Below are 26,621 nucleotides of genomic sequence, written 5' to 3' on the forward strand. Positions count from 1 at the left end.
CGCCGCCTGAGTAAAAGTTCTGAGGCCAAGCCCAGCGACTCTCGGCCCTGAAACCAGCTGTTTCACCTTTCTTTTTTTCTTTTTTTTTTTTAAACTCCGCCAACGGCCCCCTCCCCAGCCTACGGGTCCGGGCTGCTCCGCCGGTCAAAGTGCGTGCGGACCAGTTGGCAAAGTTGAGGGCGGCGACGTCTCTGGGAACAGCTGTTTGCGTTCGGGGCGGAGGCGGCGCGCGAGCTCCTCGGGCCCCGAGCCAGCGAGCCTAGGAGGGTGGAGGTTCTGGATTTCGGGAAGGGAAAATAGAAAGAGAGAAGGCGAGCTGACGCGGGGACGCGAGACTTGAGCGTCCCCTCAAGTCCCGTCGCGCTCTCGCCCCTCGTCGGCGACCTCAGCCCGCTTATAACGACCCCACCTCTCGGGGAGCCGGAGGCCCGCCCCTCGAGGAGGAGCGCAGGGGAGGAGAGCGCGAACGCGGATTGGGTCGCCGGGGCACCCGTAGTTGGGAGCGGCGGAACGCGGGCCCCGGGGACGGCGGGAGGCGCCCGCGCTCCGAGGCTGCGGTGGGCCTCGTGGTGAGCTGGGGCCCGGTTCTCCCCGTGCGGAGAGCGCGAGCCTCGGCCGCGGCCGGGGGCGGCCCGCGGAGCGCCTGGTCCAGTCATGTGAGTCGGGTCTCAGGCTCTCAAACAACGAGGTCTTGTTTCTCCGGGCGGCCCTTCGCCCGCCGGGTCTCTCCCTCCGCCACCGCCCCTCTCCCCCCCGCCCGCCCTCGGCCAGGGGCGTGACGCCCTTAACTCGCTCGGGGCCGGCGGCGGACCGACGGGGCCGGTTCTCCCGTCCCGGGGTGGGGACGCGCGGGCTCCGGCAGGGAGCCTGGCGGCCCCTGCAGGTAGGACGGCCGCCGTGGAGCGACGGAGGGCTGCCGCCGCCTCCACCGTCGGGGGCCGCGAGCATCCTCGTTCTAGTGGCGCTTGAACCGTGGGGTGTTGTGAAACCGTAGGGTTGAACTGCGGCCACCGCTACCGCCTCCGCCTGCTAGAAGCGGCCAGCCCTGGTTAGCTTATGACTTTAATTTTTGGTCTTGCCAGCTGAGAGATCTATTGGCTTTTCCAACTGTCTCTTGCCTTGAGGCTCAAGAACAAACTGTATTAACTGATAGTCTCGGAGGAGCCACAGTCTCCCACCAGAGGCGTCTTATGTTTAGTTCTTTGAGTGGAAATAACTTGATTTAACGTGGACTTGATGAGTTTCTTCAAGTATCCGTTACTGTAACCTCACCTCCAAAAATGCCAGAAAGGAATGGATGATCTTCTCCAACACGTTCCTTATTTCTTAACACTGATGACAATAACAAATGATAGATTTTTAAAAGCTATTTTGTTTAAGGGAGTTTTAAATCCGTTGCAGACTCTTTTACTCTAGTGGCAACAGAATTTCAGTTGACTGCTTTCAATCAGCTAAATAATAAAACAGGATGCTGTGTGTAACAGTGCTGTGTGTAACAAGATTCTGAAGCTTGCATTTCGGACTCTAAGAAGATGTAAATCATGCAAACATTACCTTTTTAGATTCTAAATAAACTTGTTTTTTCTTTTCCAGGGCAGACTACTGGAAGTCACAACCAAAGAAATTCTGTGATTACTGCAAGTGTTGGATCGCGGACAATAGGCCTGTATGATGATTCCTCTATTAGAGAGTCTCCTAATACTGTGTTCATGTGAGATGTTCTTTGTTGATCTCAACTGAGAGCTTACAAAGTACTTTCATATGCGTTGCTCTTGATTTTTCAAAACATCGAACAATTTCTGTTGTGTTTTCATTCCTTGTAGGAAAGTTGTGAGCCTTCTTTATCATCAGCCCAAATTTGATTATGTACTAAGCCAAATTATTTCTCTCTGGCCCTTCAGTCACATTCAGGAACTGGACATTGAGTGGCTAATCACATTCATGTTTATGAAACACCTAGGTTATGACAATGCTGTTTGTAGTATTGTTGTATACAAAGAAAAGTAAAAGCAGAAAGTCCTTAACGTGTAAAAAGAAACATTATTGTAGTTTTTCCTGTATATTTCTTCTCTATAGGTAGTTAAATATATTTGATGTAGAGCTTTATATTTCTAAATGCTTAAATTTGAAAGACATCATTATCTTTGTCATGGAATATGAAAATAGCAAACTTTAAGCACATTATTAGTATATCTTTTAGTCCAAATTCACCTTTTAAGACATAAAACGAAAGGCACCATTGATTTGTTTTTTACCCCTTCTCATGCATGTACGTAGTAGATAAATGATAGGGTATTTTTAGATGTATATTTGTATCCTTATTACTTGGTAGAGGTGGATGGGTAAAAGAATAATAACACCATCTGTAACAATGTTATGTTTCTTTGGTAGACATTTATTATTATCTGCAAAGAGTTTGAGGATATTTTTCAGTTTTGTCTTTTTTTATTTCTTTTTGAATAGTTGCTAAAGTTCTTGACTGTCTTGTTTGATTTTGCCCATCCTTACCAAAAAAAAAAGTCACAAGTTTTAAAAGCTACACAAATCACCGATAGCCTCTCTTCTTTGGAAGTATGCAAGCAATTCAGTGAAGTTTTTGAGTTATCTAGAGAAAATAATTCTTTCTAGGATTGTCTTTCTTCATTTCCTTGAATGGCTAATGAACATTGATTTAACCTTTAACTAGAAACCATTTATTTTTGATTGGGCCTTTAATATTCTCTGTATAGTAAAACCAACTTTAGGAAACCAAGATATGAAAAATAGAGGATGAATATTTGCTTTACGAAGTCACACTTTAAAGAGGAATTCACAGCAGTACTTTAGAGTAACTCAGCACGTGCATTAGGTAAGAATTGATTGACAGAACTTTGCAAAGTTAACCAGAAATTTCTTATTTCATACAACACATTTGTAATTTAGAGAGCATTCTGGCTGTTAAATAGGTAATAATATTCACTCATCAGCTCAGTCCCCATCCATCCAGTTACCATCATTCCTCATAGGTTACCCCTCTTTTCATTTTCTTGTCTGTGCTTCCATATCTGTATCTAAATGTTTCTGTAGATTCCAACGTGCATAGAAGGTAGCATACTGTTTACACTGTCGTGCAGCACAGTTTTATTTTTTTTAATTGGACAGCATATCTTGATGCTCTTTTATCATCAGTGTATAAGGAGCTCCTTTGTTCTCTATTACAGTATCCTAATTTTAGATTGCCCTGCATAGGAGTTTTACATTTTGTACTATTACCACATTGTATAATAGTATTTGTTTACAATTTAGAAGGCAATTTTTAATGCCTACTTTTCTCTCAATTTGGAGAAGTTGAGAATCATTGTTTATTCCTTTTTTTTTTTTTAGCATAATGTGGCAAATAGAGCAGTACAAATTCTAGCCTCATCGGTTGTGACATTTTATGTTGACAGGTGTTTTTCTTTGTTTTTTTAATTTAGTTTATTTATTTTGGGCTTTGCTGGGTCTTTGCTGCTACACTCCGACTTTGTCTCGCTGCCTCGCGTGGACTGCTCATTGCAGTGTCTTCTCTTGTTACGGAGCGCAGGCTCAGTAGTTGGGGTGCACTGACTTAGTTGCTCCTCAGTGTGTGGGATCTTCCCAAACCTGCGTCTTCTGCATTGGCAAGCAGGCTTTTCACCACTGAGCCACCAGGGAAGCCCCAAGAGGTGTTCCTTGCAGTGTGAGGTGTTTGGTTTTTTTTCCTCCTCTTTTGGCTTCGTGTCTTGCTTGAGCCCTCATTACAGTCATGTTCACTAAATTAGTCATCCAGGGTACCTTGTATTCTTCTCTGTTAATATGGTCATCATAGTTTATTTTAAGCACCAAAGGAAACCTTGTCAGAGGGCATAATAATAAATAATGTGGTTTAGTTCCTTAGCATCATTTGATTAAAAGGGCCAGTTTGCATGAACATTAATTTTTATCTTTTCTGCCAGTTGTACTTCAATTTTGTTATGTTCCATTTCCCTATTTACTGTTACTTTGCTGTGAACATTATGATGTGTAGTTTTCCTTTCTATTTTGTCTTGTTTTCTAACCTTCAAGAGCATTGAATTTCATGAAAGAGGAAAGAATCACAAAGAAAATGTGGCGAAGAGGATCAGTGAGGTAATCTAGTTTGTTTCTTTCTTTGCCACTTTTTCTCTGTAAATTTCAGCCCTTTATCTAGCATTCACTTTTATATGTGTCTTACATAGATTAAACAGAAAAGCCTGGATAAGGCAAAGGAAGAAGAAAAGGCGTCAAAGGAGTTTGCTGCAATGGAGGCAGCTGCCCTGAAAGCATACCAGGAGGATTTGAAAAGGCTTGGCTTAGAGTCAGGTAAAAAAGCAGCCAGCATGTTTTAAAAGTAACATCACAGGTTGTGCTAAGTGAGCTCTTACTGTTTCCATAGAGAAGTTATACGCTAGGTATACTCTTAGTGCTTTGTATATCACTAGGGCTGTATATCAATAAGGCTGTGTATCACAGCCCTATTTAGACTGTGGGACTTTTGCTTATGCACTTTTCATTTTGCTTTTGAAGCTTCATCTTGCAGTACCTCCGTTCACAACAACTGTATTACGCTAGGGGTTACCTAGCCCTTGCTCTTAGGCCAGTAGTTCATTTCAGAGACACTTGAGTTTTTTATGGATCCTAATTTTTTGGCTAAATGGATCTATTCATTTAAAAAATAGGCCTTGTCTTATAACCCTAGTTCACTTTATCCATACCATCAAAACTGAATCATGTTTGTTTATGTAGTTGAATTATAATGAATCAACCTTTTGTGGACAGATAATTGACTTTATTACTAGAAAGTAGATTTTTATTTTTTTTATTTTTTAATTTTTTTGTTTACTGTTAGACACATTATGTAAATTTAAGGTTTACAGTACGTTAGCGTGATAGATTTATTGTAATGTGAAGTACATTAGCGTGATAGATTTATTGTAATGTGATTGCATTCTAGCAGTATTTATCATATTACATAGTTGTATGAAAATCATTGTCTATATTCAAACTGTGAGGTAGATTTCTGGGTTATTTACTACTTACTGCAAATTTGTACCCTTAAACAGCGTCAGTCTTATCCCTCTACCTCCCATCCCCTGTTAACTACCCCTGTTTGCTCTGTTTTTTACAAGTTTGACTTTTCTAGATTCCACATATAAGTGATAACGGTATTTGTCTTTCTGTATCTGGCTTATTTCACTTAGCATAATGTGTTTAGGGTTCGTCCATGTTGTTGCAAATGGCACAGTCCTTTCTGGTGGCTGAATTGTATATATGTGTATGTGTATATATGTGTGTATTAAAATGCCATAGTTTATGTAATTAGTCTCTTCCTGATTAACATTTAGGATCCTTAGAGTTTTTCCCAGTTAGAAAGACTGTTTCAGTGAGCGCCCTCACGCAGGCACGTTGTCACAATTTATATCTGTAGGCTCAATTTCAAGAAGTGAGACTGCAGATTTGCAGTGCAAATGTTTTATAAATTGATTGATGAAATCAAGCTGTCTTCGCAAGTGTTGGGCTGATTTACACTTTTTCTAGAAATAAAATTATTTTATTAACTGATGTTGGAAATAACTATTCCTTTGGGAAAAAAGCAAAGCCGTAAAAACTACCTATTTTTTACACCCATGTAAATACCTGATGGATAAGACTAACAGTGGGTTTGGTCATTCTTTTCAGTGTTGATCTAATGCAAAAACAATTGTATGTATGGACAGAGGAGCCTGATGGGCCGCAGTCCATGGGGTTGCTGAGTCGGACACGACTGAGTGACTTCACTTTCATTTTTCACTTTCATGCGTTGGAGAAGGAAATGGCAACCCACTCCAGTGTTCTTGCCTGGAGAATCCCAGGGACGGGGGAGCCTGGTGGGCTTCCGTCTATGGGGTCGCACAGAGTTGGACACGACTGAAGCGACTTAGCAGCAACAGCAGCATTTCCTTGATTATTAGTGAAGATAATATTAATTCTCTGAGTTACCTTTGACTTTTTGCCCATTTTTGAGTTAGAAAGTTAGATTTGTAAGGGACCTTTGTTAGGAACATTAACTCTCTGTCGTATTTGTTATAAAGATTTATTGTTTGTCTGACTTATATATATATTTTGGGATGTTCTCCTGGATAGTCTTATATTCTTGCATGTTTCGTTTTCCAAATAGGCTTTGTAGTAATGTATCAGGTTCCCAAAGGAATCTTGTCAAGCTTTTGATTGGAATAAAATTATTAAACCAGAAAGGAAAACTTTACATCAGCTACTTCACCCTTCCTTCACCTTTCTCTAGAGATCTCAGAGCCAAGCGTGTCACCAGTAACCAGCACGGTTCCACCCACCTCTGCATCAAATCAGCAGAAAGAAAAGAAGAAAAAGAAAAAAGACCCTTCAAAGGGCAGATGGGTAGAAGGCATAACCTCGGAGGGCCACCATTACTATTATGATCTTATCACAGGAGGTGCGTCCTTTAGGCATAAAGACAGTAGAAAATGATAACTGACAGTTTATTTTGTGTTAGAACTTCAGTTATTATCAGAACACTTTAACAGTGAGAGACTAACTTTACATTTTTGCCACAATGGTTAAAAAAAAACCAACTATGTGCCCTTTAAAAATGTACCCTTTTCATAGTGATTCAAGGTCATCACTAAAGACTTAATATGGGTTCCTTATATACTATAAATATAAATAAACTATGTAGCTTTATATTTTCCTGCTAAAACTTTGTAAATATTTTAACTTTTAGGGGTGTTCACATGGAGAAAGTAGAGAACAAGAAATAGAAAGGGTGGATGGTACATATATTCAAGGAATGGGTAGAAGAAAAGTTAAGAATGGTTGGGAAGGTAGGAAATGAGACTAGAGAGTTAATGAGGAGAAAAACCTTGGGCTACCAATATTGTGGAAATTATTAAGATCTCTAGTCACAGTCAATTTTTGACTACGCAGAAACAGTAATAATCTCTTGAGAGTTTGCACTGAGCTGTTAGTGAAGTGCATGTTGTAGTTCAGCAGTGAACCATAAACAATTATATGCTAAATATTGTCTTAAATTTACATAGTAATTACTTATTAATTACATTTCCCCCTTCTGCAGCCTATTCCTTGCTGCCTTTGTTCACCATCCTACTTTATATACTGTTTCTATTACCAATGCTTGTTTTTCATTCCTGTGTATTTCAGTTCTGTCTTGAGTCATTCATTCCATCTTTCACTCTCCCCTGCCCTAAGATGTCAGAAGGCCTTCTCATGCCTTCAAAATTTATCAAACCTGAATTCTAAGAAGTCTTTAAGAGGAGCCCTACCTGGCTCTAATACTTCTTGTGGAAGCACCAGTAACTTCTTATCTTTCATTCTGTCCTCCCTTCTTGGTTACATAGCATTCACATGTATGCTACACAATACTACTAGGGTGTATGTTGTTTCTTTTATCTTTGAATTATGTTTTAAACCACAGACACATAATATTCATGTTGAGTATATTGTAAATATTTGCCAAATTATTTTGGAAAGATTTTACAAATACAGTATATTTTGCTTTAAGCATCTCAGTGGGAGAAACCTGAAGGATTTCAAGGAAACTTAAAAAAGGTAACTGAAGCACATTAATAGTATTTTCTTTATTCTTTAAAGTGATTGGCGTTTGGGATTTTTTGTTGGATTTAGTTAATTGGATTTACTTGCAGATAAGCCTCCCAATCCCCCCAGGCACTTTGCTCCTTTCTTTCTGTAATCCTTTTGTTAAAAGGGTGGATGGAAGTAGAAAAGTGTTGTCTACCCTAAAAGTCTATGCAGGGCGAATGTTATTAGTTGATTTGCAGTCAGTTGCCATTTATATATCCTAGTCAGTCTGCGAAGAACTGTCCAGATGTTCAGAAGTGAGATATTCCATTCATGAAAGGTGGCTCATGACTAACACAAATCAGCTTCCGGGCCATGATCAGTACCAATTCCCAGGTTTCCATAGGAAAAGAAAGGTTGGCTGACTGTCTTAGTTATCTAATATATAACCGCATCTTCAGTTTATATTGGGTTTTTTCCCTCCCATTAGGCAACAGGGAAGACTGTGTGGATAGAAGGGTTAAGTGAAGATGGCTATACCTATTATTATAATACAGAAACAGGGGGTAAGTAGTACTTTTGATGATCTTTTAAACTGTCTAAAATTGTACCTGACACTGTTCATTAGTCTGCTGGTGAACTGTCTGAACTTGAGAATTTTAGTATGCTGCTGCTGCTGCTGCTAAGTTGCTTCAGTCGTGTCTGACTCTGTGTGACCCCATGGACAGCAGCCCACCAGGCTCCTCTCCCCACAGGATTTTCTAGGCAAGAATACTGGCGTGGGTTGCCATTTCCTTCTCCAATATATTATTTTTTATAATTTAAAAGCATTAATACAATGGAAAAGCAAAGAGGTTTCTATAATATACTGAGCTGTACATTGTTATTCTCAAGTGACACCGCATTCACACATTTTACTTTGAAACTCATTTTTACTTTCTCCACTATGATTGGTTTTATCATGATTATTTTAGAAATATAGTCATTATTTTGGAAGATCACCTCATTCAACTTGCCCTCTCCTTTTTCAAAAAACAGAACTGAAGCTACTTCAGCAGTGGTGAAGACTGTCTAATTTTCACTTTTACTTTAATAATTTTCAGTTACATAAATATTTAGAAAACATGTAATTATTATTACCTAATTATCTAAATTTTTCAAATTAAGATTTTATCTAATTTAATTTCATACAACTAGTCTGCAGTAATTATAGTTGATTTCTTCTACAGTTAAATTTACCAAAATAGCTATAGTATTGGTGTAACTCTGAGATGGTTTTTGTTGTTGTTTTTTGATTCCTGCTATCCAAAGATTGCTACGTAACATTAAGTCTTTTAGGAGGAACAGGCCCTTTTCATCTCCAAGTAGATACCCAGTCTGCCCAATGATGACCGTGGTTCTATCTCAGTAAACCTGATACACTAAATCTGTATAGACATAAAATAACTTATAACTCAGGGTTTAGATCTGAGTGAGCTCAGCGCACACCTTCTTCCCTTACTAGCTCTGTGATTTTGGGCATCCTCCCTTAGTAGCTCTGTGATTGTGGGCAAGTCACTGAACCTACAGTTGCTCTTAAGTAGAGTCGATCGTGTACTCTGTGAGGTCATGATGGTCACGTGTCTGTAAGGTTCCCCAAGCAGTGCCTAGTACATATTAGATGCTTAACAAATTTTTCATGAAAGCTCTTTTGTTACTTGTGTGAAATAGAGGCAAGGAAAAGTAATGTTTTTCATTAGTGCTAGAAAGTCCCCTGCAGTTAATAAGGGACTGGACCATTGTGATTATTAATAGAGCCCCTTTTACTCTTAAAACTTTCCCAGTTGAACAATAAATTTTAGAATCACTTTTATTAAACTGAAAATAGAGAATAACTGCAAGATAATTAGAGCTGCTGTCATTTTACTAAAAGCCCAAGAAACCACTGGGTGGCAGTATAGTTCAACTGAGGGTTTTTCCTTCTTATGATAAAAGGACTTGTTTATTCAGATCTTGCCATATTATTTCACTTTGTGAAGATCCCAGGGAAATTTTGTGATAAGTAAATTTCAGAAAATCTCCTGTGTGTCCATTACCACGTTTCCTGAAATTGGTGGTGGTTAAATTTTGAGTCCTCAGAATGTATTACCCAGTTTTTAGGTCTCTTTCCATTGGGGCTGTAGTTGATACATGTAGTGAACCCAGATTGCTTGAATTTAATTTCTGAAAGTTAATAGCAAAATCTTTGAGAATGCTATTATCTTAAAGTGATGGTGTGAAACAGATGCAGTGTTGCCACTTAATATCTTATAAGTGATAGGAAACATTATATTGGAAATTACTTTTAAATAGAATTGGTAACTAAATAAGATGACTGTTAAAATGTGTTGAATAGAATCCAGATGGGAAAAACCCGATGATTTCATTCCACACTCCGGTGATCTGCCTTCTAGTAAAGTCAATGAAAAGTCACTTGGCACCCTAGAAGAGTCCAAATCTTCAGATTCACATGGTGAGTCTGATGGCGAACAGGAGGCAGGAAAGGAGAAGAAAAAAGAAGAGATCCCAACAGAAACACAGAAGCTAATAATAAAGTTTAAGGTAGGTTCTTGGTTCTTTACAACAGTTTGTTAGTTTATAAAAAGATCTATAGACTCTTCAGCTTTCTGGTAGAAGGTGGAAATAAAACCAAGATATGCATGACTTTTGGCCCCTGGATAAATGATACCAGCAAGATAGTAAATTGATTTTTAGACCTCCTAAGTTTGAGCTGCCTCTATAACATCCAGAGAGCTGTCTGAACATGCATGGATTAATGTCTAAGGCTAGAAATGTTAACTTGAGTATCATCAAAATCCTAGTAGTAATTTAAGTCTTAGAACAGATGAAGTAACCTAGAAAAATTACTTTGGGAAACATTTAACTTTAAGTGAGAGAGAAGCCCACAAAGCAGAATGAGGAAAGAATGATTAGAAAGGTATGCAGAAATAAAATAAAATTAAAAAAAATAAAAAATAAAAATAAACATTATACCCTGCAACTTTAAAAAAAAAAAAAAGAAAGAAAGAAAGAAAGGTATGCAGAGAAGCAGAAGAATCAAATATCCCAGAAGCCAATGGAGTAGAGAGCGTGCGTGCCAAGTCGCTTCAGTCGTTTCCAACTCTTTGTGACCCTGTGGAGTGTAGCCCGCCAGGCTCCTCTGTCCATGGGATTCTCCAGGGAAGAAAAATAGAGTGGTTCAATAGTTCAGTTTAGGTAACCCAGGGACTGGACCTGCGGCTCCTGCATTGCAGGCGGATTCTTTACCACTGAGCCACTGGGGAAGCCCTGGAGTAGAGAGCATCAAGGACTAACTTGGTCTAAAAAAGAAAAAATGTCCTTTGAATTTTGCAGACAGGAAGTCCTTGATATCCTTTTAGTGGTTAGACCAGAGTTTCAGGAGGTAAAACTCAGATTACAAGAGGATGAAAAGTGGTGCACAGTGTGTGTGTGTGGTTGGGATATGAAATGAAAAGTAGAAATTAAATGACAGGATGGTGGCTACATACTGACTTTTAATTGTGAGAGATCTGTAGTGGTAATGTTTTCCTTAAGAGGAACTCCAAAAGAATACCAACAGGGGTAAGTGAATAGGTTACTCATTCTCTGTGGAAAGGTCAGGCTTTCATTTTCTATAAGGCTTGACTGTAGATGAGTTGCTGTCAGGGAAGAAGTCATGCCTTTTAGCCTCAGCTTACTCATGTGTGAAGAAATCAAGATTGTTTGCTGAGAGGAACTTTGGGGAGCTTGACAGCATTAACAGACTCAAATAATCCCTGAGCCAGGTTGGGAGAGGAAATGAACCAAGAAAGAGGATTGACAGGTGGTGGTGCTGAGTGCCCAGCCATGGTGGGAAAGTAAAACCAATATTTTAATAGTGTTAATAGTATTGCTGGACTTCCCCAGTGGCACAGCACATAAAGAATCCACCTGCCAATGCAGTCTCTTGCAGGAGATGCAAGAGACTTGGGTTTGATCCCTGGGTTGGGAAGATCCCCTGGAGCAGGGCATGGCTGCCCACTCCAGTACTCTTGCCTGGGAAATCCCATGGACAGAGGAGCCTGGTGGGCTGCAGTCCATGGGGTCTCAGATACCACTGAGCACGCTCACACGCAGTAGTGTTGCTAGTCCTCCTGCTTTTGTGACCTTTCTAGGAACAATCAGGAGCCTGGATGCCAAAGTGGACAAGACACGTAACATTGATCCACGGTTGAGTACTGGCCTGAGAGGTGAATGAATATCCAGGATGCTGGAGAGAGGGCGCTTGCAGCCTTCCCTAGGGTCTTGTCTTTGCCTGCAACTTCTCTACCCACCCCATAAACCTTGGTGGAACTTAGGGTGAAGAACGTATCCAGTTTGTAAAAGAGCAGCAGCAATGCTTTTTGTGTAACACATATCTTAGTGTTTATAGTTCAGTTTAGGTAACCCAGCATCCAATTTGGGACAGATATTATTAACTCCAAGCAAACAAAATATTTCAAAGTATTCGGCCACTTGCCAGAGAAATCAGTAAACACCTTGGTGTTACTGGTCTATAATATTTCTATATTCAGATTTGAACATTGCTTTAAGCAAAATATGGAGTCATACTGTAATAAGGTTTTATTATCACTTTGTAATTTAATCTGTCACAGAAAACATCATTAAGTCTTCATCCACTGAAATAATGGGTGAATAGTATTCCATGTTATGAATATACAGTGATTAATTCAGCCCTGTGGAGCTGTATGTTTATTTTGAATAATCACTAAAGGGACCAGGAGAAGAAATAACTGGAGGCACATTACTTAGCAGTGTTACAGTCTCGGCTGAAATTGGATATCATAAATTCTGAAGGCTCATCAGTTTGTATGTTGTGTGATTCTTTTTTTGGTAACACTTGACAGACTGATGGTTGGATAGATTTTTAGGTTGGAGATTTTTAGATCTTTTACAATAGACAGGCATAGGGACAAAGATATTTAAGGGAGATAGCAAAGGAATGTCTGTGAAGTGATTCTCTGTGGGCTGGGGCCTGATAATGAAGAATATGAAGTCTAGATGAGACCAGCAGACTCAGAGCACAGGAAATTAAGGTAGTAGAGATAGCAGCAAGGTTGAACAGGAAGTATAGAAGTAAGGGAGCCAGGAAGCCAACGGAGTAACATTGTGTTGGATTTGTAAGATTTCACAAATTATTGTTGAATTTTAAAATCAAATGTAGAAAAATCATAAATAAAGCATATTTTTGAAGGAAATGTTATTCAGCAAAAAAAAAAAAAGGTTTCACAAGTGGGGCATTTCTGAGTGATGACCTAATTCAAATTAACAGGAACATAAATGTGAGGATTTAATATTTGAATACTACCTATGCACCAGGTTCTACATGTGAGGAAAATACCTTACTAGGTCACTAAAATATAGTGAAAGCCAAAGTCAATGGTTTTGTGCATCACAAAACTGAGGGTGGGGAATTTTTAAGCCCTAGGATGACCACAGGAGTTTGAATAGAATGTGTTGCCTGAGTTACCAGAGTCACCACTTCCATGGAGTAGTGGCCAGAGGTCGTTAGATCACCAAGTTTGGAGGACAACTGTATAGAAGGTGGTACGGGTCTCAGAGGAGACGTTTATTGCAAAGTAAAAAGTTTCACGTCCTCAGTAAAAATGTTTTATTTTAAAAATGACATGGTCTGGAAGCAGTCATGATTGCTAGAGAAAGCTGATTCTGTGCCCTGGTTCTGTGATAGCAGCAGCATAAGATAATGTGTTAACATCCATTCAAAGGATTGCAAACAAAACAGAGTCCCAGGACTGCCACCCGTGGTAGTACAGTTTGCAGAGAGGCTAAACCGAGCCACAGGGCTTTGTTATCCCAGTTGAAGGGGTGCCGTAAAAGCACCAGCTCTCCCCAGGGGCTCTGCAGAAGCTGCTTCTCCTTCAGGGATGTGTCTTTTCCTAATTTCATGTCATTACCAGTTGTATAGGCCAGTAAATTTCTGGCAGTGTCCTCAACGTGCAAATGGATTTCAGTTAACTCTAATTGACTGAGTGTTAGTCATTCAGTCGTGCCCAACTCTTTGCAACCCCGTGGACTGTAGCCAACCAGCCTCTTCTGATCGTGGAATTCTCCAGGCAAGAATACTGGAGTGAGTAGCTATTCCCTTCTCCAGGGGATCTTCCCAACCCAGGGATCAAACCCGAGTCTCCTGCATTGCTAGCAGATTCTTTACCATCTGAGCCACCAGAAGTTCTTTACATAGGTAATGGGTATAGAAGGGTCCAGTGACATGGTATTAAATTCAGAAGGGGCGCAGTATAAAGGAAGGTCACTGTGGGACATGTGAGGAAGGAGAGAAAGCAGTGAAGTGGAGGAGAGAGGATAAATAAGGCCTGTGTATGTCTCTTAAGTGTCGAACAGGTAGAGGGGTCATGGTATATTTCAATAGCCTTGGCCATGGTATGTTAGCTTTTTTTTTTTTTTTTAGCATTTTAGACATAATGCAAAACCTAATCAAGCATTAAAGAAGTCCTTTCATGTTCATTTGTTGTGTTATGTGCAAATTTGAACTATTGAGTTAATGCATTATTATTTATAGATCAGTAGCAAGACTATATTAAAGAAATTTTTGGTCCTGGCAGTTTTCTTTGAGGTTTGTTACTAATATCTTTTGCTTTGACATTCTAGGAAAAAAATAAAAATAGTAATAAAAGAACTGAACCAGAAACACAGAAAGAAAAAAATACCCAAGGGAAGAATTCATCAGGTCCAAGTGAAGAAAAACCCAAAGAAAAAAATACCCAAGGGAAGAGTTCATCAGGTTCAAATGAAGAAAAACCCAAAGCTCATAAAAAGCCAAACCCATATGGAGAATGGCAGGAAATTAAACCAGAAGTTGAGTCCCAGTAAGTACCTGAAACTTAATCCAACAATTATAACTTAATCCTGTCCCATATTATTATAAGTATTTTATGTCACGGTACTTCTGTAATTATAGTACTTAATTTCAGGAATACGGTGCTCATTGAAAAGTGTAGCTCATTTCATTTCTAGAGTGGTTTTATTTTCTCTGAATATTTTAAAATGTAAACTAATGTTTATTTTTTAAAGTAAAACTAAGCATTGTTTTCATTCTTACAAAGACATGATGTTTCTCTTGACCATACTAACATGCCATATACTTATGAGTATTTTCACACTCACCATGGTTATTCTATCAGAGAAGCAAATGTCTGCGTATGTAGTGCATGCCTCGTGGAATCTATCTAAAGGCAAGAAAACAGCCCTTGTTTTGTTAATGTATTAAAAATGGCTTATGACACTTCACCCAAGGTTTTAGGTTTTTATTCATAAAGCAGAATGGTTTTATCAACTAAACAAGGTCATGGTAGAAATGTTACCTGGTTTACATGAGTAGCTTATGTGTTCATATCACTTACTGTCTTTGGATCATTTACACAATGAAAGGAAAACATAACCCACGCTTTCACACACTGTTGTTTCTTAAATGCTTAAAAAATATTTTTGAGTGGGAAAAAAGTATCTATATGAATTAAACGGTTTTTCTCCAAAACACTAGTGCTGTGGATACTTTTATAGTGAAATTATTCACTGTTAAACTGTACTTGGATGGAAAAGTCATATTTTTTCACAAGGTGGAGGAATGCAAGTTTTGGGCAACTTTATATACGGTGCTGATGAGAAGTGATTCCTTAGTGATAGCATACAGAATATACCTGAACTATTAAAGTGTCTTTAGTAAATATTCAGGTTTTATTTATGTTATTTAATGATATATTAGGAAATATGTATTTAATGCTGCATAGTGCCAGGGACCAAAGTATATCGACTATGTATATTGAAGTTGCAGAAATAATAGACTGCATTAATTACTTGGGCTCTTAAGTGATTTATAATAGGAGAATGGTCTTCGTATACCAACATCACCTGTACTTTAAAGTTGAGATTTCTTAAAATTTGAGTATTTTGTTTTCCCTGTGATAAGTTTACTGAAAAGCCATTTTTCTTAATATCAACCAGTTTAACAGGTGATGGATTGTGTCTGACTTCCTAAGTAGATTTACTGTGAGGTTGAAACTTTTTTTCATATACCTGTATTTATTAGTGTTTTGTATTTACTCTTCTGTGAATTGTCTGTTCATATGCTTTGCAAATTTTTCTGTTAAGGTATTAGTCTTTCCTTACTTGCATAAGATTTCTATGTAGTGCAGAAGCTAACCATTTATTAGTAGAAGAATTTGTAGTTTGACTTTTAATTGTGCTTATAATGGTTTTAGATGTGTCGGATTTTGTAATGTTTAACTAGTTGATTTCTTTTCTTTTCCTTTGTGATTTTATTGCTATTACCCATTTTCATTTAAAAGTCAAGTTTATACTTATATTTCCTCCTGATTTGTATGGCTTACTTCTTTTTTGTGTAATTATTTAATCCATCTTTAATAATTTTGAAACATTGTATGAGATAAGATTCTAAAATAATTGTTTACCTTCCCTGGCAAACCAGTTCTGCCAGTACCATTCTTCCCCCCGCCTTTTTTTTTTCATTCTTCCCCATTCTTAAGTGGCCTTTTTTTAATCTGTGTTTAACTCTTAAATTTACCAGTTTGCGTCTGACTACCTATTGTTCCATTAATCCATCTGTCTTTGTGACAGTACCATAAAGATTTAATTCCTGTGATTTAATATATCCTTTTATATGATACATACTAATATCTCATGGTTTATCCCTATATTTTTTTTCCCAATTTTTTAAGTAGTCTCTTCCTATTTTTTCCCAGTCATTTGCAAGTGTTCAACAAGTATAGAATTTATATAAATATTACAAATAAATTATGGCAACAATATTGTTTTCAGTATTTCATATTTTCATCAAAAAAATATTGTTCACTTTTACTCCTTTTACTCATGGCATTTTGTAGGATTTTCTATCCAGCTTTTGTCTGTAAGTCTCATGTTTGCAACCCCAGGACTAAAAACAGTGATGGGCACATAATAGGTGTTTGTGAGCTCAGTCAGTCAGTCATGTCTGACTCTCTGGGACTCTGTGGACTGTAGCCGCCAGGCTCATCTGTCCATGAGATTTGTCTAGTGGTTCAGGGCACCAAACACAGGGGCGTGTGGCAGCCCTGGATCCAGGGGGGGTGTCACCACTTGAACTCCAGTCACTAGGATCCCACGGCTGTGTGGTCCTCAGCAGACACTGCAGGGCTTCCCCAGGGGCTGTTGGGGTCTTCAGGAGCACTTGCAGGTTCAGCAGCCAGCGGCCGGGACCGGCAGTGGTGGTGGCTGGCTCTGGCGAGGTGCAGAGACTCAGCTGCAGGGCCAGCTGAGATGCCTGTGGGTGTAGTGGGCAGGCAGGCAGCAAGGGCCAGGGTCAGCTACAGGTTCACCGACAGCTTCAGGGACCCTGGCTGTTGGGGCGCTTCCTCATGGCTGCACAATCTCCCCATGAGTATACGCACTGTGGTGGAGGATGGTGTCGGGTCAGGCTGAAGGAATGCCAGTGTGCTGCCACAGGGATGGTTCCTGAGGAGCAGGGTTGCGCAGGCCAGTGACAGAGAAGACAGGACCTGATTCAGGCCCACAAGCCAGCAACTGCAGAGACCCAGGCTGTTGGCATCATCTCCCGTGTGCATTGCTCCCCTCTGGGCAGTGGAGGCTGGTGATGGGTGGCAGGGCAGCAGCGTGCAAGCACACCGCTGGAGGAGCTCACCTCAAGCGTGCCAGCGGCCGTGGCGTCAGCCGTGGGAGGGCAGTCCAGGCTGCCATCTTGCACAGCACCCTGAGCTGAGTGCAGCAAGGAGGGCGGAGGGACGGAGGCAGCTGGCATCCGCGAGCACGAATAGCTGTGCACCAAGGTACCTGCTGAAATCTGGGGCGCCCACAGCAGCTGTGAGGCCTCTTGGCGCTTTCTGCAGCGGCAGAAACGGCTTGTTTGTCCGTAGCACAGGCCACTGTGGACCGCAGTCACTGCCACTCCTTGGCTGCTCTCTGTAGTCCCGGGCTTTTTTTCCCTTTTCCTATCCATCTCTGTAGGTCCCAGCTTCACTGCCGTGGGTGGGATGAAACCTAAGCAGGACGTGGCCCAAAAGATTGCATCAGCTGGGCTTACCCCTGTCATCTTTTCTTGGTGAGGAGAACTCTTTCCAGCTGGGAGGTTTCCTCTTATCTCTGAGCGTTGTCGGCCTGGGGAATGGGAGGATGCAAACAAGGGAAGTCGTGTTTCTTCTCTTCTTTTGCAATTATTCTCATGGTGTTTCATCCCATTATGTTGCTTAAGTTTCCTAAATGGACTCAAGCAGTTTTTCTTCATGAATAGCTGTCTAATAGTTGATCATTTTGTGGGGATGGAGACTGGGGTCTCCACTAAAGGTTGTTTAAATGTTTTTCCTTATTGAAACAGCTCTTATTTTTAATTGTCTATTGAATATCCATTTATTAATGGATTTTTCTGCTGCTTCATTTCTACCTCTGTAATTTTCTTCCTCTGACTCCTCTTAAGTTTCTTTGTGTTTGTTCTTTATTCAGGTGAACACTTAGACTGTTGACAGTGGGTGAGGAAGGGGTCTGTTCTTAGTTCTTACTGAAATTGATTAAGACACTATTGTGTCTTAATATAGACACAATAGTGTCTAAACACTAACACACTGTGTCTTAGTATAATTCTGTCCATATATCATATAAACTTTGAAAGATGCTTTATTGATTTCATTGTTTTTGGAACAGTTTAATATCATGTGTTCGCTTACTTTTTTGACTTGGTGGTTTTCCAAAAGGACTTATTTTTCAAACTCTTATGTAGGTTGGTTTGTTTTTTCACCTTTATTACATTGTGTTCAGATACTATAACCTTTACAATGTTTGCATTTTTAATTTGGAAATGACTATGGTTTTGAGGAAGTGCTTATGTAATTACTTTTGAAGTTATTTGAAAGGAAGGTATACTCTCTGTAATATATTTTATTTATAGTCTCTTACCTTTCTTTCAAACATCTTTTCCTCTGATTATGTCACAAGGGTTTATTCCCTACTTCATTGCCACTTCTGTTAGCTTCCACTTAGGAATTTCCTAGGACCATGATTTCAGAAACGGACTCATTCTTTATCTCTCCCATAATCCTAGTTAGGAAGTAATACTATGATTTGACCACTTTATCAAAATACAACACAAAACACCAAGATGGTGAAATATGTGAGTCTGTCATAGACTTTCTTGGATAGAGATTCATTTGTCCAGCCCTCAAACCCTTCATTTCTCAAATCTCTCTCTGCTTGGATAATGGAATATTTTAGTTTAACCTGGAAGCAGAGGAGTCTAGGGGAAGGAATATAGGTTTTAGATCAACACAGGCCTAGGTTTTTTGTTTGTTTGTTTTTTAAGTATTTGTTTATTTGGCTGTGCCAGGTCTTCATTGTGGCCTGCAGGACCTTTAGTTGTGGCATGCAGATTAATGAAGCGTGTGAATTCTTAGTTGCAGCACTCGGGGTCCAGTTCCTCAATCAAGGATTGAGCCTGGGCCCCCTGCATTGGGAACACGGAGTCTTAGCCACTGGACTGTCAGGGAAGTCCCTGGCCTGGGTTTTAATCCAGGTAATATTACTGCCTTAATGGTTTGGTTGGCCAAGTTATTTAACTTCTCTCTAAGCCTCAGCCTCTCTAAAAATAATGAAAAGCCAAGAATGAATACCCCATCAACTTCAGAGGCTGCTAGCCTTCTTGGAAAGCACCGTTGTTGGCAATCTAAGGGAAAATAGTGAAGTAGGAAAAGGCAATAAAAGTTGCATTTGTCATATATATTTAATACAGTAAAGAAAAGTTTGGAAGGCATCTGTATTCAGAACAAATCAGATTTAAGACCTATTCCAGTAAGCACACCTGTTTCCTGCATCCCCTCGTCAGATTTTGAGGAAATGTTATATAACATCAGGATCTATTGAGATAGCTTCTTTGTCACGTTTTGCTTTTTCTAGTTTTGAACTATGCGTTACAGATTTGAAATTTTCTTTTTCTTATATTCTTTGTATTTACATATTTTCTTTTATGTTGTTTTTTGCAGTCCTAGCAAGCTTCCTATTTCAGTTTTTAAAATTATTACAGTGCTTAGAGACCTCTTTTAAGCCTGTGAGCTTATCTACGTGTATATAGAATGGACCATGAAAAGATCTCTCAATACTGTCACCATGGACCTCTCTGCACAGTCTATGTGAGAGGGAAACTTGTTAACATGTACTTTTAAGATAATTGAATGGAAGAGCATATATTAAATTTAAATTCTAAGCAAACACATAGAAATCATGTCTCTGCAGTTATCAAGAGCCAGAGTTGATGAGAAATCACTGTGAAGGTCTCTGACTTTTGTCTCCGCTTTCCTCTGACTTGCCTGCCTTTCTCAGGCAGGATCTCCCCACTCGGTAGCAAAGCTTTCGGCTTATCTCATACTGACAAAGATTCTAGCGATAAAGAAGTGCTGTTTTACCAGTTCCCAAAGTGGCCCTGTTTAGCTTTCATCAGATACCCAGTTCCCACTCCTGGGCTAACCACTGTGAATTCTGACTGGACATGAACTGAATTAAGCTCAAAACTCAGAGAGGAAGAAAGAGGTCGTTTCCAAAAGGAGGAAAACAAAGAAAATTTAAGGCGTTCTAGTACTAAAAAAGACACTAGAAAAGCCAAAACAGAATTATCCTACTCTAGGTGCCTAGCGCATAGTCTGGTTTATAGTGTGCATTCAGTATGGATGCTCCTGTTAGAATAACTGCTGCTCGAGCAACTTGCCTGACAGTCCAGTGTAAGCCTCCGTGCTTCCAGTGCTGGGGATGCCGGTTCAACTCCTGGTCAAGGAACAAAGGATCCCACATGCCATGCGGTGTGGCCAAAAAAAAAAAGAATACTACTCTAGATCTACCATTACCTTTCAGACTTCTCCTGGCCCCTGGGAAAGGTTTTCCTCTGTTTCCAAGGATCAAGATGAATGACTACATTACACGGGTTCTTCTGAGATTGGGGGGGTGTGATCTTTACTAATCTTACTGTTCTTAGATGGGGAGTTCTCAACTCTTGATATCTGAGACTTCTAACATTTAAATCATCCCTTTACCTTTTTATTCCTTTTTCTCTCCTGTCATCACTCTTCATTTCATGCTGACCAGATAATCTTTTGGTTTCAAGTGAAAACCTTGAGTTACTTTAAATTTTAAGAAGAGGTTAATGAAACTTCCCTGGCAGTCCAGTGGTTAGAGACTCTGAAATTCCACTGCAGGGAGCCTGGGTTCAACCCCTGATTGGGGAACTAACATCCTCACAAGAAGAAAAGAAAGGAAGAAGGTTATTATTCAAAAATTCCCAGAAAGGTTCTCCCTACAAGCCACAGGAGAGGCAGGAATTGGGCTGGGCCTCACAGATGACTGGAACCAGGCCTAAAACATTGGCAGGATTTTCCATCTCCCATCCTGCTTTTCTTTGCAGGCCTTATTCTCTTATCTCTACAGAACTCCTTTCTCTGAGTAGGAGAATGTATGGTTCCCAACAAGTTTTATATGCTTAGCCGCTAGAGAGGTAAATATAATGGTCTTCCTGGTCCATGTTCAAAAAGCTCATGGGTGGCATGAATGGCTATGGTGTGACTTAATGCTCTTTCAGAGACCGGTTGACTATGTCGAGGGTAGACTATGATAGGCTCATATTAATCGGGTACTGATCTCTGGACTAGTCATCTGATTATTTATAACAGCCAAGTAGATAGTCCTACTACACCAGGACATTGAGATTCCATGGTTTTCATCGTGTGCTGTGAAAGCCTTCAGAATCCTTCTCAGTCCATGGCAAAATCCCTTTTCGTAGACACTTGTCATTTATATATATTCTCATACTGCTAAGTCACTTCAGTAGTGTCTGACTCTGTGTGACCCCATAGACGGCAGCCCACCAGGCTCCCGTCCCTGGGATTCTCCAGGCAAGAACACTGGAGTGGGTTGCCATTTCCTTCTCCAATGCATGAAAGTGAAAAGTGAAAGTGAAGTCGCTCAGTCGTGTCCGACTCTTAGCGACCCCATGGACTGCAGCCTACCAGGCTCCTCCGTCCATGGGATTTTCCAGGCAAGAGTACTGGAGTGGGTTGCCATTGCCTTCTCCATATATTCTCATATATAAGTACAAACGTTTCCTTCAATGATATACCCAATAGGAACAAAAGAATAGAAGGGATTTTTCCTTGTGTGTCCACCTATATGGATGCTCAGTATCTTAAGTAATATTATAAAATCAGTATTTTAAAATAATCACCTTCTCCAAAATGACCAGCTTCTAATTTCCAGTATTATCATTAGAAAGATGACCTTGAGGTTTTGGTGGACTCATATATTATGTAAAAGTTTGTTTTACACTGTCAAATAGTGATTTCATTTTTTTTCTTTCTGTTCCAGTGAGGAGGTAGATTTGGAGCTTCCAAGCGCTGAAAATGAATATGTATCAACTTCGGAGGCTGATGCTGCTGGGGAGCCCCAACTGGTTTTTAAAGAAAAAACAGTCACTTCTCTTGGAGTCGTGGCAGATGGAGTGGCCCCAGTCTTCAAAAAGAGAAGAATTGAAAATGGGAAGTCTAGAAATTTAAGGCAACGAGGTGATGATCAATAATTATAAGAAAGCTCTTAATGTGTGTTTTTTGGACATAATGGAGACTGTACATCTTTAAAAGCTCCTCTGTGTTTGTTTTATATTATTTAAGTGATAAAAATTTAGACTTACTCTGAATGTATTTTATGTGAATTTAAAATAAATCTTTTTTCATGTGAAATTGATTTTTGTTCCTAAAATGGAAGCCTACCACATTGCATTATAATACAGTGTATTATCTTCAGTGTCTAAAAACTGGTAATTATGTCATAATGTAAGATGCTATGTATCTGTTATTTAAAACGTTTATCCCATTCTTCCTCTTATGAACACACTTGTAGTGCACTGAAAATGAATTACCTTTGCACACTGATATTATCCAAGAAATAAGAATTATACCACAAAAGAGAAGATTCATAGCCCATGATGATTCAGTTTTGAGGATCCTGTCAGAAAGGCTGATGTAGAAAGTATATGCATATCTTGCTTACCTTTTTCAATTTAAGATCAAGGACCAAGAACCAGGGCTGTAGCTCAGGTTGTGGTTAATAGGGAATGAAAATCGGACCAAAGGAAGATAGGTGTATCTGCCTGTTTCAGTGCAAAGCAGTAGCCATTGCATCAGCATTTGCACCTTCAGCCAGGCACTGTGCCAGGAACTGGGGGTGAAACGGTGAGCAAGATATGTCTCTGGTCTTCACAACTTCTCATTCAAACAGAATCTTTTTCCCCAGTCATGCACTCTGTGCACTGGCCTTATATGTACTGGAAAATATTTTTTAGGGTTTATTTAAAACTCTGTAGATGAAGTCTTGAACAAAAATAGTAAGGTCTCTGACTTCGGTGAAAAGTTGTGGTGTTTCTTCAGACAGATTGGAAATTTCCCATTTCCTGGTTAAATTTCTTAAAAAGTGGAACTTTCTTATTTAATCCATTTGAAATAGGTACCTTCCCTTTATTATTCCAAATTCTTAAGAGTATATTTTTTATAAGTTGTACAGTAGTTAACATTTGGCAGTAAATATTTGTCTTTTTAAGGTTACTAGTGTACATGTAAGAAAATTATAGCTTATTAAAAACTTTTATGAAAGTCAATTAAATAGTTTTTATTTTTTCTTCTAATACTGATCAGTGTCAACTTAGCATTGGTGAGAAAGTATTTGGAGACTTGTATTGTCTAGTGTACTTAATTGAGTATTTCACGAATGTGTAGCATTATGGAGAAGTGCATTCTGGAAGCCCATTTGTCATCTAGCTAATAAGCAGTGTGTTTTGCTACTAGGCTTTCCTCAATTGGAAAAGATAATAAGACCATAAATGGAACACTGCCATGTTTTACACACATATTTAGCTTATATAAAATATGCAAATTTAAAGACATTTTCAAAACCACACCTTATTCTGTGAAGTGTTTCTCTTTGATGCATCTTTATCTCCTTTACCTTTGTAAGATGACAGTATTCCCAAGTTTAAAGGTCATTTTGCCTTAAACAAAGACTAGTTTTAAGGATTGCTCAGGAAAGACTTGACAAACACAACAATTTTAGTAAATCAGATCATGAAAAATAATACTTTTCTGTTTGCTTTGAAAGAATAAGGAAATATACCAGCTTTAACTTCCTGGATTTTTGCAGAAGTTAAATATTTGATACCTTTTCTTCCATTACCTTTCTATTACATTATTTTGCATATACTTTTCTGTATATATGCATATGCAGAAGCTCAGTCATGTCCAACCCTGTGACCCCATGGACAGTACCCCACCAGGCTACTCTGCCCATGGGATTCTCCAGGCAAGAATACTGGACTGGGTTGCCATGTCCTTCTCCAGGAGATTGTCCTGACCCACATCTCCTGTGTCCTATGTCTTATGTGCTGGCGGATGGATTCTCTATCACTGCACCACCTGGGAAGCCGTGTGTGTGTGTGTGTAGGTAGATTATAAAATCAATGTATTTTTATTAGATATATATATATATAAACAGAGAAGTAAGGATTTTTTTAAAAAGTCCCAATAATCTATGACCTCTTCCGCTATTGCCGCTGTGGGGTGTTTTCCCCCTAAGCTTTTTAACACTGTGGGTACATGTGGATAATCCTTAGGACACCTGGATCCATCTCAGCACGCAGGGTTCTCTAGTGGTGCTCGAGCTCTAGAGCGTGAGCTGAGAAGGTGCAGCATACAGGCTCTAGTTGTGGCGCGTGGGACTTTAGTTCCCCGACGAGGGATCGAACCCAGGTCCCCTGCACTGGGAGCAGAATCTTAACCACTGCATGACCAGGGAAGGTGAAGGTGAAAGTCGCTCAGTTGTGTCCAACTCTTTGCAACCCCATGGACTTAGTCCGTGAAATTCTCCAGGCCAGAAGGCCTTTCCCTTCTCCAGGGGATCTTCCCAAACCAGGGATCGAACACAGGTCTCCCACATTGCAGGCAGATTTTTTACCAACTGAGCCACAAGGGAAGCCCGGATGACTAGGGAAGTCCCCCAAATTTTTAAGGACTGAAAACTATAATCAAAGCTCAGTTCAGTTGCTCAGTCATGTCCAACTTTTTGCCACCCCATGGACTACAGCATGCCAAGCCTCCCTGTCCATCGCCAACTCCCAGAATTTACCCAAACTTATGTCCACTGAGTCGGTGATGCCATCCAACTATCTAATCCTCTGTCGTCCCCTTCCCCTCCTCCCTTCAATCTTTGCCAGCATCAGGATCTTTTCAAATTAGTCAGCTCTTCACATCAGGTGGCCAAAGTGTTAGAGTTTCAGCTTCAACATCAATCCTTCCAATGAATACTCAGGACTGATCTCCTTTAGGATGGACTGATTGGATCTCCTTGCAGTCCAAGAGACTCTCAAGAGTTTTCTCCAACACCACAGTTCAAAAGCATCAATTCTTCAGTGCTCAGCTTTCTTTATAGTCCAACTTTCACATCCATACATGACTACTGGAAAAACCATAGCCTTGACTAGATAGACCTTTGTCAGCAAAGTAATGTCTCTGCTTTTTAACATGCTGTCTAGGTTGGTCATAACTTTTCTTTTAAGGAGTAAGCGTCTTTTAATTTCATGGCTGCAGTCACCATCTGCAGTGATTTTGGAGCCCCCAAAAATAAAGTCTGACACTGTTTCCACTGTTTCCCCGTCTATTTGCCATAAAGTGATGGGACCGGATGCCATGATCTTCATTTTCTGAATGTTGAGCTTTAAGCCAACTTTTTCACTCTCCTCTTTCACTTTCATCAGGTTCTTTAGTTCTTCTTCACTTTCTGCCATAAGGGTGGTGTCATCTGCATATCTGAGGTTACTGATATTTCTCCCGGCAATCTTGATTCCAGCTTGTGCTTCATCCAGCCCAGCATTTCAAAGCAGTGGTACTTATTTACACACAGGTACATCATATTTAAACTAGAGTTTGTTCCTGCTTCTCTGTTATTGTACCAGTACCACACAGATGGCATTATTACGTCTTCATAGTATGTTTTAACATCCGGTAAAGCAGGTACGCCTCATACTACTTTTCCCTTTCAAAATGCTCCTATTCATCATTTCAAGTTGCCACATCTGCATGTCCCCAAAAACTCTTTTCCCATACCACAACCTATTGAGTTAGTAATAACTGCCATCGTTGTTTTTGACATTAATTCTTCTCATCTATCAACACTGTCTTTTCAGTTAGTGAGTTTTTTATGTCTCTCTAAAGTTGTGTAATTTTCACCCTAATGGGCCCTATATATACAATTCTTGATATGTAAGCTTCCTGAGGGCAAGGGCCTTGTCTATTTTGTTCACACATCATAAGTACATGGCCTATTGTAAGCACTTAATGTTTTTAGGGAATGAATGAGAAAATAGTAGAAGAAAAGGAGGGAAAAAAGAAATATAGATGACTCAAAATTACAACTGGCTGTCGTTTTTCACCAGATTACCAAACATCAGTTTGTTAGTGTTGGTGAAGTTGTGAGAAAACAGGTGATCTTGTATGCTGTTAATTAAAGCCTATGCAATAATTTTTTTTTTTCTGTATTTTATGATGTTCCTACATCTTAAAAAGCTTGCAGCCTGGAAAGACTGCTTCTCCCAGGATTAGCGCTTAGAACAAAGGGCTTGCCCAGGAGCACATCTTTCACATACACAGCAGCCAATCCCACGTCTCTTGCCCCAACCACCCCTTTATCAAATTCTCACTCACCAGTCCAATATTTCCTCTGCCCTAAGGCATCACAGGGCCAGATCCGAGGCAACTAGAGACCACTTCTAGAGCTCAAAGTCCACTGGAATTGTTCAGACTGAGTGAGTGAGTGAGTGAGTGAAAATCGCTCAGTTGTGTCCGACTATGCGACCCCATGGACTATATACAGTCCAGGGAATTCTCCAGGCCAGAATACTGGAGTGGGTTCCCTTCTCCAGGGAATCTTCCCAACCCAGT

At 39.8% G+C, this 26,621-nt stretch overlaps 1 protein-coding gene across 2 annotated transcripts; it reads left to right on the forward strand.

Moving 5' to 3' along the window:
* The first annotated feature begins 12 nt into the window (after nucleotides 1–12).
* On the forward strand, nucleotides 13–23,295 carry WBP4 (WW domain binding protein 4). Of its 2 annotated transcripts, none has more exons than XM_055541956.1 (10): nucleotides 13–149; nucleotides 1,594–1,666; nucleotides 4,063–4,125; nucleotides 4,215–4,338; nucleotides 6,296–6,463; nucleotides 7,550–7,596; nucleotides 8,057–8,132; nucleotides 9,941–10,146; nucleotides 14,251–14,468; nucleotides 22,006–23,295. In XM_055541956.1, the coding sequence occupies exons 4-10, from the start codon at nucleotides 4,278–4,280 to the stop codon at nucleotides 22,214–22,216; spliced, it is 987 nt and encodes a 328-aa protein (XP_055397931.1). In that variant the 5' UTR covers nucleotides 13–149; nucleotides 1,594–1,666; nucleotides 4,063–4,125; nucleotides 4,215–4,277; the 3' UTR covers nucleotides 22,217–23,295. The 2 variants fall into 2 exon arrangements, with proteins under 2 accessions (XP_055397931.1, XP_055397930.1); XM_055541955.1 differs by lacking the exon at nucleotides 13–149 and adding an exon at nucleotides 420–656.
* The last annotated feature ends 3,326 nt before the right edge of the window (nucleotides 23,296–26,621 follow it).

This window comes from Bubalus kerabau, chromosome 12, assembly GCF_029407905.1.
Source record: "Bubalus kerabau isolate K-KA32 ecotype Philippines breed swamp buffalo chromosome 12, PCC_UOA_SB_1v2, whole genome shotgun sequence".
NCBI classification, from domain to species: Eukaryota; Metazoa; Chordata; class Mammalia; order Artiodactyla; family Bovidae; genus Bubalus; species Bubalus kerabau.

What these genes read in the sequence shown, in the direction of transcription:
- WBP4 (XM_055541955.1), top strand. An exon ending in TGGCGAAGAGGATCAGTGAG is followed by an intron (nt 4,126 to 4,214) that starts GTAATCTAGTTT and finishes TGTCTTACATAG; the next exon opens with ATTAAACAGAAAAGCCTGGA. An exon ending in AAACCAGAAGTTGAGTCCCA is followed by an intron (nt 14,469 to 22,005) that starts GTAAGTACCTGA and finishes TTTCTGTTCCAG; the next exon opens with TGAGGAGGTAGATTTGGAGC.